This window comes from Mus caroli, chromosome 19 (genome assembly GCF_900094665.2).
Source record: "Mus caroli chromosome 19, CAROLI_EIJ_v1.1, whole genome shotgun sequence".
Taxonomy (NCBI): Eukaryota; Metazoa; Chordata; class Mammalia; order Rodentia; family Muridae; genus Mus; species Mus caroli.
The window spans coordinates 38,062,261-38,074,927 of record NC_034588.1 but is presented as its reverse complement, the minus strand read 5'-3'; the positions used below and the strand labels follow the sequence as shown (position 1 = coordinate 38,074,927).

Below are 12,667 nucleotides of genomic sequence, written 5' to 3'. Positions count from 1 at the left end.
AAAAAAAAAAACCAACAAAATAATCTCAAGGGAAAAAAAAATCAGGCTGGAGAGATGGCTCAGAGGCTAAGAGAATTGACTGCTCTTCCAGAAGTCCTGAGTTCAATTCCCAACAACCACATGGTGGCTCACAACCATCTGTAATGGGATCTGATGCCCTCTTCTGGTGTGTCTGAAGACAGCTACAGTGTACTCATATTAAATAAATAAATAAATAAATAAATAAATAAATAAATAAATAAATTTTTAAATGGCGTGCACTCTCTGTCAACTTGATGGATGGACTCTAGAACCCCCTAGGAGACAAGCCGCTGGGCATGCCTGGGAGGGACCATCTACTCTGGATTCATCGAGATGGGAGACCTATTGTGGGTGGTTCCCTTCCACGGATAGCATCCTAGATGGAATAAGCAGGAGAAAGTGAGTTGACCTCTCACAGCTCTCTCTGCTTCCGACTGTAGACTCACTGTGAATAGCTTAGGCTCCTGTTGCTATGAGCTCCCTGCCACTATACCCTCAAATTGTGAGCAAAAGACATCCTTCCAACCTTAAGTTACTTGTATCAAGCAGTTTGTCATGACAAGACCCAAAACTAAAAAAACAAAACAAAACAAAACATTTAAACAAAATTCTTAATAAAGTATTACTCAATCAGCAATCTGGAGAAAGAATAATTTATCATGAGAAAGTGAGACTCAGAAGAGATTCAAAGTAAGGCATCCTTTGGCTGCTAGTGATAGATTCGGGAAAGCAACGTATAAAACACGAGTTTTCTAATAGGGAAGAGTAGATAGTTAGATACAGTAAAAGGCAGTAGATGAGAGATCAGGACAGAGAGAGCCTTGGTTCTGCCTCCAAGGTGATGTACGATGTGATAATGGCTACTCAGCGGCCTCTGCCTTGGTTTCTAAATATCTCCAACAATAATGGCCTCTCAAGGCCTCGACTGACTCAGACACTGAGTCTCAGGCATCCTTAGTTTTTGTCACATTTGACTAGAATTTCTGCTTCAGTACCCCTAAAGTCAGAAGTGGAACGTATGTGAGATATGCTTCACGTGTGACGACAGTGACCATCTGCACATGACTGAAAGGGGTAAGACTCCGCAGGGCCCCACCTGAGAACGCCCTCATGGCATCAGGAAGTGCTTTTTAAATGAACTCTCTGGAGGGAGTCTGATATGTCACTGTTCCATGGCTCAGAATGACTGGTGTACTGGCCCTGGGAAAGCATCTCACAATACAAGCTCACAGTGTCCTTCTCTGTAAAGCATCAAGCAAGCCAGCATAAGAAAGAACATGTGTTACAGTTGGTGCTCACTAAATGTTGCTTCCATTCACACATCAGTAAGCCTGATGGTGAAATAAAGCTGAACACCCAGACAAGCACAACTCCACGGAGATGTACAGACATCTGACATGGAAAAAAGACAGGTTGGGAGCCTGGAGCTTCTTGGGAAACTCCGTGGCTGATAGGCATCCTAGCTTCATTTCTGATGCTGTGATAAAAATACCCAGACTAATAAATAGCAGCTTAGGGAAAGAAAGGTGAAATTTTAGTTCACAGTTTCAGATTACAGTTCATCCTTGTAGAGAAACCAAGAGGGCAGGAACTGGAATTAGCTAGTCATATCACATCCACAGTGAAGAGCAGAGAGGATGCTTGTGTTTGGCACTCACTCTACAGGTACCCAGTCTGGGATTCCTTACTTAGAGAATGGTGCTGCCCACAGTGGACAGGATCTCCCCACATCAGTTTATGGAATCAAGGCAACCCACTACCCACGGGTCCATAGGCTATCAGATCTGGATGGCCCCTCATTGGGATTCTGTTCCTGGGTGATTCTAAATAGTATCAAGTTGACAACTAAAAGTAACCATGACATAAGGAGTCAGCCCCTGTCTGTCTTCTTGTTGTCCCATCCTTAGTGTAGCCACATGGTTACTTCACAATTCAAGAAGGATGTTTGACTTCTAACTGTCTCATTTACATCTCAGGCAGGAGATAAAACAGAGGCAGAAAAGGAAAAAAAAATCTAGCAAACTTAAATCTCTTATTAAGGACATCCCTAGATTCCACTGGGTGGCTTTCATTTATCTTGTTGGCCTCTGTTAAACCTGGAAGAGATGCTTGGGAATGGAACTCTTTAATACAGCACATTGCTTCCCTCGAATAAGAAACAAAGTGTGCTGGTTAGTTTTTACTGCCAGTTTGACACAACCTAGAATTCCCCTGTGAAGAGAAGACCTCAACTGAAGAACTGCTTTGATCAGACTGGTCTGTAAGAAAGGAGATGGGGAATTTTTCTGCATTTTGTTTTGTTTTGTTTTGTGTTTTTTTTTTCCCCCAAGACAGGGATTCTCTGTATAGCCTTGGCTATCCTGGAACTCACTCTGTAGACCAGGCTGGCCTCGAACTCAGAAATCCACCTGCCTCTGCCTCCCAAGTGCTGGGATGAAAGGCGTGCACCACCACTGCCCGGCTGATTTTCTGCATTTTAAATTGATGCAGGGAGGCTCAGCACACAGTGAGTGTCACCATCTCCTGGCAGATGGGTCTGCCATGCCTAAAAAAAGCTAGCTGGGCATCAGTCAGAGAAGGAGGCAGTAAACAGCTTTCCTAATTGGCTCCTGCCTTGAGTTCCTGCCCAGACTACTCTCTGTGATTAATTGTGATCTGGAAGTGTAATGCCAGTTAACCCTTTCCTTCCCAAGTTGTCTTTTAGTTAGTGGGTTTTATCACAGCAACGGAATGAAACTAGAAAACACTGAGGGAATGCAGACACGGTGACAATGCTATGACATTTTCCCATTTCTTTTTCACAGGCCTAATGTCACGTTTGGTGGGAGATTGTGGCAGTACCACAAGACAGCTGCCAGGTTTCAGAATCACAACAGAGGACAAGGCAAACAGCTCCTGAGCAATGAACAGATTCAAAAATGGCAAACGTTCAGGAAATTACTTCACTGGAGCCAAAGGGCAGATGCCTAGAATTTTGTGTCTTTGAACTTGGGTTCCAGGCCTGCAATTAGCATTGCTGTTGCAGAGGGGCCTCTGAGCTCCTTCAGAGGACCTTCAGAAAGAGGGGCTACAATGGTGAACAGAGAAGATGGCCACATTGTTGCAAGAAGGTGAGGCTTCCAGTCTTTTGCAAAGCTGCTTGCTCTCAGAATGTCACAATATCCTGTGTTGGGCTTTTAATAGGATGCCCTGCTGGGTCAGGTTGAAACTGCCTGGAACAGTGGTCACTCAGCACCTCCTCTGAAATCCAGCCTACAAGTCCATTTTAATCTTGTGTTCACACACTGCACCTTGATGGTATATACCGGGCCCAGTGTCCTGGGACTCTGGGACAGGGTGAAAATGAAGCTTTTCGTAGGAAGGTAGGGTGAACGGAGGCAGGTAACTTAACCTGCACATTAGCAACTCTAGCTCCAAACTGAAAGGCTTGTACTTGGTGATTTAAAAACAGCTGTGTGCTGAGTCCCATACAAGGCATTGGAGGAGAGGATATGGGAAGAGGAGGCTTGCCTCCAATGGGCTGCCCAGCTCAGAGCATTGAGCGGGAGGAAGACATGCTGGGGGAGCTTCCACTCCCAAACTCCTTCCTTGGGAGAGTTGTCCAGGCCAGGCATAGCAGAGGGAGCCCACAGGTGACAGGACATCTGCCATTTCCACTGCCACGGAAGTGCCGCCAGCATAGGTGACTTAGGCCAAAGCAGAGTCTGACATGCATTTTCACTTGGTCACGTGCATTGGCTCTGGAGCCAGAATGGCTGTGTTCAAACAGTTTTGCAGTTGCTGGTTGTGTACCCTTGGGCAGAAGTTCTTGCCCTTTGGGAGATGTGTCAGAACGTGAGGGTCACGTCTCAACAGCACACTAGGCCAGGGCAGTTACATGTGGAAGAGGTTTTATTAGGAAAAAGGAAAGACGGTGGCGGCAGAAAGAGAAGAGGGGGAGAAAGAGAGAGGGAGGGGTGTTCTCCTTATTTATATGGAGAATGATGTAATGCAGGTAAATGTGGGAGGTGAGCCAAGTGGATGTTGGGAATATGGTGCCTGTTGCCTTGACAACAGGTCTGCAGGTCACAAGTTGCACTGTCGCCTATGTGATGTCATAGGTTTGGGAGGTCCTGATGCCAACATTTGGTCTACAGGGGGTGTATATTAGCAGTACCATTCTCACGGAAAAGCTAAGGGAATTAGGATGGATTGAGATGGCCCACAAGAACATGACCCTTCCTTCACCTGTGCCTTATGTCCTAGTGAACACCGGTCCTCAGACTTACAATTTCAAAATAGCATCTTGAAATAAAGAATAGAAATCTCTTTCCCTTTGGCTCTTCTTTTTTATTATTGTTGTTTTTGTTTTTGTTTTTGTAGACAGGGTTTCTCTGTATAGCCCTGGCTGTCCTGGAACTCACTTTGTAGACCAGGCTGGCCTCAAACTCAGAAATCCTCCTGCCTCTGCCCCTTTCCAGATTATCATGGTTAAAAGTCAGGAAAGGTCCCTTACTCTTCTAGAACCTGCAGTCAGAAGAGGTGAGCATGCTTTTGAGGAGGGGACATTAGGGATTTGGCCTCAAATATAGGCCAAGTGGTTATAAAGTGACTCTAACAGGGGACGTAGATCATCTATGTCCATAGGTCCAGGGGCATGAAGGAGGCTTCAGGCCCAGGTAGGATCCTGAGGGCTAGTGTTTGAGTCCTGTATTTTCTGACCTGGGCTTCCTTCATTGTCCACACCAGGAAGCTGAGGGCTTTCAGGGTCACAGCTTGCCCGAGGCTCCATAACGGTAAGTGAAGGAGTCAGATAAGAATTCAGGGTGCACACCTCCATCCCTGCTCCACGCTCTGGTCCTACCACCCATCCCCATTTCCTGCTCATATTCCGCTGCTCCAGCCTGGACTCCTGCATATTGGTTACAGTGTCAGCAGTGGCTTGTCCTGCCTGGTGACATTCTCCCCAGGGCCTCACAGTGATTCTCAAACACTAACAGCCTTGCCTCCAAGGCCCTCGTGTCTGGTCCTCCCAGACATTGGGTTCCTGTTCCTATTCAGCCTTCCCTTCAAAGATGCAGAAGCACCCGTGGTCCTGCATGGGCGTCTCCATGGCTCCGCCCTTGCTCTGGTTCTGTCTCTTTACCCCCTCGCCCCACCCACTACTGCTGCCTCAACTCCAAGGACAGCATCCATGACAAGGTTCTCAATCCCCAACCCTTTGCATCCTTGCCCTTCTGCCGTGACAGGGCTTCCCATCACACAGACACTTCAAACTCAGGATCTCTAAACTTTAAATCCTCCCGTTAGCATTGCTCTCTAATGGCTTTTATAACATACGGCTTAACTTTGGCATTTTATAGTCCCTCCTTCTTGGCTCAGGATTCTCAAATTTTCAGCATCTCAAAAGAGGGGTCTGTCCCCTGGATCTCAGATCTAAGGATTTCCTGGTCATATGCATTTCTGAGCACATTTTCTGGCCAGAGTTAGCACCAGAGGATAGAGACTCCACAGCAAAAAAGATTGAGCTAACTTTGAGGAACTTAGAACTGAATACAGGAAGCATCAATTAAAGCCATTCTGGAAAAAAAATAAAGAAATGTTTTTATAAGCTCAATTAAAGAACTCTAATAGTGTGGAATGGCTATCACGGTGTGTCAGAGTAGGGGCGGAGGCCAAGGATATCCTAAACAGGGGGAATGGCAGGCAGCATGCTCATCTCTGCTTTAGGGACCCTTGGCCTGTGTTAGACGGAGAAACTATACCCAAAGATACCCAGACCCAAATCTCTAGGATCTGTGAATTTGCTACATTATAGGACAAGGATCTGAAGTTGTAGATGTATTGAGGCTGCCGTCAAGGGGCCCTTAGATGTCTTTTCCTGGACGATCCTGGCAGTTTAATGTATTCACTGGCACCCTCAGAAGTGGAAAAGGGGCTGGTGACATGGCTCAGGGTAAGGGTGCCTGCTGCCTAGTGTCTAGCCAGTTTGATCAGTTTGGTTCACCAGAACTCCATGGTGGAAGGAGAGAACAGATTCTTACCACTCTGTGAACTGAACAACATGCAAATTCCCACACAAGCACACAAAATAAATAAACTAAGTTTTTTTTTTTTTAAAGTGGAGGAAGATGGAAGAAAGCCAAAGAGCTCTGATAGTGGAAGTGGAACAATCGTGTGTGGAAGGTTCTTGGCAGTGATAACATCTATCTATCAAAGATTATGCCTAACACCCATGTGCCCTTAGAGGGCCAGATCCAAGGAAATGCAGAAGGGTCACAGGAGGGCACCCAAGGGCAACGCCAAGACCCTAGGGCCAGGTGCTTCTCCTTCCCCTTCCTGCAGGCCCTCCCTATTCTTGGGGACAGTGTCTCAGGGACAAGTCCCAAGGGACAAGGTGGTTGGGACAGCTGTGCTATGCCTCCCCACCTCAAGTCTCTGAGACTAGCTAGCCATACAGTCTCTGTCTTCCCTCCCCCCAGTTCCAGCACCTCAGGCTGCTCTTGGGGGACATCGAGGTGGCTGCCTGCTTTCCTGAGGCACGGGACACACGTGGCACGAGCAGGGGTCGGCGTCGGGAGCTGGCGGCTGGTCGTGTGGACTTCTCACTTCCCCTCTCCAACCGCCGCGCGTGCAGGTGCCACGCGGAGCCCCGCAGGCGGGGCAGACCCTCTGGACACGCCCCCGTGCGAGTCCCAGCTGCCCGGCAGGAGGAAGCGCCAGAGTCGCCACTGTCCTGAGCACAGCTGGACTCCGCTTCTAACCCCGCGCCAACGACGTCGCCCACCACGGCTGCGGGCACCGGATACCGTGCTCCGGTGCCAGCCGGGGATGCGAGCTGCTCCCGGGACGGCATGGCAGCCTCAGGTGGGTAGCAGGAGCAGCGCTCTCCAGCTCCCGGCTCCTGGCTCGAGCGCCCCTGGTCCCTGAGGCTCTCTGACACCACCCTCCCGGTCTTGAGACCTGTCTCCCCACTTCTTTAGTCTTTAGTGAGGGGATTTTGTATTCTTTCCGGTCTTTTCTCCGGTCTCTGTCGCAAACTTCCCCTCTGAACTTTCTCACGTTTCCTAACCGGTCTGTGCACGATTCTCTCTTGCTCCTGCCTGGGGCTCGCCCTATCCCAGTTTCTAAGTCTTCTTGTCTCCCTTATAGCTGTAAGTTGCCAAGGGTCGCTTTCTCAGCTGTAACTCCGAGTACTCCCGACAGTTGATAGGAGGTGGAGGGCGGATTCTGTAAGAAGCCAGATGCTTCTCTTAGGGTCTTATCCAACCAATAGGGGGCGCTCAGGCAGTCCTAGGTGGTCCAGGGATAGCTTCAGAAGCCCCCTTTGTCCATCGCGATTGTATATCTTCTCTGGAATTTTGGTAAAAACCGAGACCACACTCTATTTTACTCTTACTCTGTTCTCTATGGAACTTATGTGTCCAGGGGTAATTGGAATTTGGTGAGCAAATCATCAAAAGGTGCCAGAAGTTTCTTCTGGTTGGTCTTGGGTTTCTTTCTAGCTCATGAGCATATGTACACTTGGCAAGTCCTTAGCTCGCTGAGGTCCAGGACAAACCATGTAAGGACAACGTTGAGAGACAGTTAGTGAGCAGCGCCTATACACCTCAGTGGCTATAGGCGTAGTAGGTTCTTGGTGAGAACCTTGTCGGTCTGGTCTCTGTTCACCACAGAGTTTTGGTGGCATGAAAGAAAACAGTAACTAAATGAGGAATTGCTAGATGAGAAGAGAGAGTTGCCATGCTTTCGGTTTGGCTGACTTGTGTTTACCTAGCTCCAGAGTGATGCTTTGAGTGAGAATGAAAACCAGATGATAGCATCTCTTGAGAGAGATTGTGTAGCGGGCTGGGGGAAGTCAATGCTTGGGAAGGAAGGGAGCAGCTGTTAAAGCCAACTGTCTCCAGATCTGCTAAGGTCTAGCCTTGGGTCATGGTACTTTGGAACGAAGGTAGAAAAGGCTTTGGTGAAACATGCTTATTATTATTGAAGGGGCTGGGAGGGAGGTTCATCAATGGCCTGTGGTTCCCTAGCTAGGCTCTATGGGATAAAGCAGCACTGTGGCTCAAGGTCCATTCACTGGACAAACTTTATTGAGTGCTTGCTGTTTCCAGGCACTGTCATAAGAAGATGAAAGCTGTGTAACTGAGGACAGGGGAGGCAACAGCTTATTGAATAACAAAATCAAGGCAGGTGCATCGGGAAAGTGGACAGGGGAAATTAGGCAAGCCCTGAAGGAGGGAAGGCAGGGGGTCCTGGGGAGGAGTATGTCCCAGGCAAGGGGTCTATTCTATGTGTTTGAGATACAGGGAACAGCTATGGTAACTGGGTGGATGGAGGGTTTGGGGAGAGTTAAAAATAAGGTGGCTAAGCTCCTGTTTGTCTCCTCTCCTGGATGGGATGGGCTCTGGGCTGCTGTGCACTAGAGGACAGCACACTGGGAAGCCTTTGAGCAACCTGCTTTCCCTGTCCAGTGTCTTGATGGCTGGCTCTAAGGGGAATAACAGAAGGGGCTAGGTTTGAAGGGTGGACTCAGGTTCAGAGGAAGACTCTAACCCAACAACCAAAGCTGGGGTAGAGGATAAAGCTGTCCAAACCTCTGGCTGTCAGTGTCCTCTGTGGTGGAACACCATGCCAGGCAGTGTGAGACTGCGTCCCTATGGGATCCCTGGGTACTTGTCTATACTTATAAGTAGCCCTGAGGGCAGGTCATATATAGTTAGGGGAAAGCCAGGTTTCCCACTAACATGCTATAGGCTGGAGAGTCATCCAGGCCAATATCCTGTATGGCGTCCTTATTTTAAAAACAATGTCATAATGCATGCACTCAATATGCTGCGTGCCCAGCTTTTGATACTGTGGCATGATGTCATCTATGAATGAGTTGAGTCACACCCATAGCTATCCTGGGACACATTCAGCTCATGGGCTACTGATTGGCTGTGCCTGAAAGAGTGCTGTAAGTGGCCTTTAGTGTCCTCGCCAATATGTGAATCTGGGAGAATGTTATTATCAGCTCAAAGAGAGGTCTTTCCTCTTCTCACCTCCTCTCCAGTATTTCCTCTAGATTGCCCTGCTCTGGGCTTGCCCATGAATGGGATTATGTAGTCTGTGGTTTTAGTGACTGACTTCCTTCACACTGCATGATGTGTTCAAGGTCCACTCAACTGTAGCCTAATCCCTCTGGTCTTCTTAAATTTCTTGCCATTAGAGGGTGAGTGTCAGTCTTCCTCTTCCATTCCCTGACTTGTTTGCTTGTTGAATGGCCTTGAGAGCAACCAGCCTGTGCTTGAATAGTTTCTCTTATTTACCAGAGAGAGCGAGGAAAGCGCCTGGGACTTCCCCAAAGGCACCAGGTCTGCAGCTGGTGAAGACTAGAGCCCCCCTACCCCCTAGGCCTTGGCCCCCAAGAACCTGAGGATAGCTCTCAGACCCCGACCAGCTCTCTGCCAGGATCACCTCTAAGCCCTCCCACTATTCCTGGTCTTCTAGCACCACAGGGCCAGCAACATGGCTTAGCGAGTAAGGGTGCTTGTCACCAAGCTTGAGTTTGGTCCCAGGGGCCCACATGGTAGAGAGGGAGAACCAAAATCCTTTTGCTTGCTCCTGGCCCTCCACACATGGGCTGTGGCTTCATGAACACACCCAGCGTGCACACACACATACAACAGACAAACAAAACGGTGCACAGGTTCAAACGTTGGGCTCCACTCCAAGGTCACCTGCGGTCACTTCTCTGTTCTTTCCTCAGATGGTTTCTGAATCATTCAGTGTCATCTCTCTTTTAGCTCCCCCTCCCCCAACTGGGACTCCCCTCTGTGGTCAGCCAGCCCTGTCCCCAAACCATTCCCCTCTCCTGTAGCCAAACCTGTTCTTTGAGCTTTAGGAGAACAAAGCCCCTTTCTCAGCTCTGCCTGGGTTTATGGGCTCTTTGCTGGCTCACACGTTGTTTCTCTGACTGAATAGGAGAAAGAGAGAAGTAATTTAGAACGGGGAGCAATGACTTCTGGGCTCCCCACACAGGGAGAGCTGCTGACCAAGCAGATGGCCCCATGGCGCTCCCTGGCAGGCCAGGGAGGAACTTGAACTTCCACTTTGAACTTTTGTTTTACAGCTGCCCCACCTTTTGGTTTCAGTGACCCTGAAGTCTTTGGGATGGTAAATTTAATTGCCATCATGTATGCTGAGGGCAGATATTCCTCCATTTATGATAGTGGTCCAAGTCACACCCTCACACACATACAACCTTCCCCAAACACACACACACACACAAATACCGAGAGAGAGAGAGAGAGAGAGAGAGAGAGAGAGAGAGAGAGAGAGGTGTCATGACATTAGCTTGACTGAAGCTTAACTACTTCCTTCTCAAATATTCTTGCTAAATGGGGGTTGGGTTCAAACTTTGAACCCCAGCAATATGCCACTATAAATGGCTGTTTTCTATATTCAGTTGTGGTTTTAATGTGCTTATTTCAGAACAGATTTAGATTTTCAGGAGAATGGCAAAAACCATTAGAGCAGCAGTTCCCAACCTTTGTGGGATATGACCACTGTGGGGCTCAAATGACCCTTTCACAGGGGTCACCTAAGACCATTGGAAAACAGATATTTATATTGTGACTTGTAACAGTGGCAGAATTACAGTTATGAAGTAGCAACGAAAATAATTGTATGGTGGGGGGGGTCACAATATGAGGAACTGTATTAAGGGGTCGTAGCATTAAGGAGGTTGAGAGCCACTGATAAAAAGAGTTCCTACATATTCCAAACCTTCCTTCTTATTGGCAATTTACATTAATACAACACATTTACTGAAATTAGTGAATTGATAATTATTATTTGGGGTAGGGGTGCCTTTTAAGACAGGATGCCATCATAGCTCAGGCTAGCCTGGAACTCACTGAATGGAACTCACTGGTGGAGTCTATAACTCTTTCTTCCCCTGACTCAGCTTCCCATGTGTTGGGTGGTGAGTTATTTTTTTTTTTAGTCCTATTCTTTATTCAAGTGTTTTAGTTTGTACACGGTATCCCAGGTTCCCATTCATGACACCATACTTCATTTACAAGTGAGGCATCCTTTGGTGCCTCGGGGCTGTGATTTTATCATATCACCCTAGATCTCGATCAGCTTTGACAGTTCTCTTTCACGATTGATTTTATGGGTCTTGCCTGCGTGTATGTATGTGCACCGTGTACATGCCTGATGCCGGAGGAGGTCAGAAGAGGGCATCAGTTATCCTGGAACTGGAGTTACAAAAGGCGTGAGCCATTGTGTGGATGCTGGGCACTGAGTTCTGGTTCTCTTTAAAGTAACAAGTGTTCTTAGTCACTGAGCCAACTCTCAAAACAGCTTTTGAAGACTGCAGTATTTTCACTGATTCTTTGAGAATCTCATATGCCTGTACACCATGTTTTGATTATATTCATCCTCTGCATCTTGGCTTGGAGCCCTTGCTTTCTCCTCCCAACCTATATTCCACTTTGAAAGCCCTGAGAAACATGAGTCAGTGAGTTTTGAGGATTTTCCCATGGTTGGATTTAGCTGATGTTTTCCTGTTCATTAGATTGGGAGGATCGTACGTTGTTGGTGGTGATCTTGGTTATGGAGTGGAGGCAGTATTTGCTGTGTTTGTGCACAATGAAGTGATTTTCCCTGTCTTTCCACACTGGGCTCTGTGAAAAGAAATCTCTAGGTGCAGCCCACATTTATGAAGAGATGTATTCGGTTTCCTTCAGGGTGTGGCCCTCTTGGGATTTATATGCGTAAGATATCTGTGTTCCCCTCCCCCAGTTTTAAATTATTATTGTTTTTGGTGCTGGAGATTGAAGTAAGGACCTTGTGCTATGGCACTGAGCTACATTTCCCAGCCTCTCTTCGGTTTCTTTACCCAGTCACCCAATTCTGTTACTGTGTCCATACATAATGGATCCACGGGCCTTTAGATAGCTCAGGCTTGCAGTGTCTTGTTGCTTCATTGTTTCCTTTCCCACACTGCTCCTGCTTGGCCTGTGGGTGCTTCTTCAGCTGCCTCTCATTTCCTCACTATGTTGGTTTTTGCTTGAGCACATCCTTATTTATGGACATACAAGATGTTTTGGGCTCACTGTACACTTCTTGCTGTCTGCAATACATATTACTAGAATCACCAGGAGAACCCATCATTTCTCTAAGAATTTCTGGCTCTTTTTTTTTTAAATTAGAAAATAGTATTTCAAGCCAATGGCACTAGATGTTTTATTTATAGTTTACATGTTCTGGATTATATTTCACATTTCTTTGACCTTTAAAATAGAGTGCACCTTAGAAATTCAACGTGTGGGGTCTGCAGTCAATGGGGTCCATGAGGTCAGCACCTGGTGCGGTCCTCATGGCTCTTGGCTGCAGTTCATGAAGAATGAGGTCAAGTACTGCCTGCCAGGTGAGGCTGTTGAGAGTGTGTGCACCTGGCCTTATCTTGAGGTTTGAGTGAGAGCTGAGGTGCTTAGTAAACTGGCAGGTCAGTGCCCAGGAAAGAAAGATTAACCATTTATGGTAACTCTGTATTTAAGGAATAGTAATTGTTACAGAGAAGGAAGCCAAAGCTATGGGGGTATCTCCTGGCTCGTGTGTGTGTGTGTGTGTGTGTGTGTGTGTGTGTGTGTGTGTGTGTGTGTGTGTGTGTACT

General features: G+C 47.5%; 1 protein-coding gene across 1 annotated transcript in view; it reads left to right on the top strand.

Annotated features, from left to right (window-relative positions):
- The first annotated feature begins 6,699 nt into the window (after positions 1–6,699).
- Positions 6,700–12,667, top strand: part of Pik3ap1 (phosphoinositide-3-kinase adaptor protein 1) — a 114,592-nt gene continuing 108,624 nt past the window's right edge. The window contains exon 1 of the mRNA XM_021152078.2: positions 6,700–6,867. Coding sequence (XP_021007737.1) covers positions 6,855–6,867 — 13 coding nt within the window. The 5' untranslated portion in view covers positions 6,700–6,854. The remainder of the gene's footprint in view (positions 6,868–12,667) is intronic.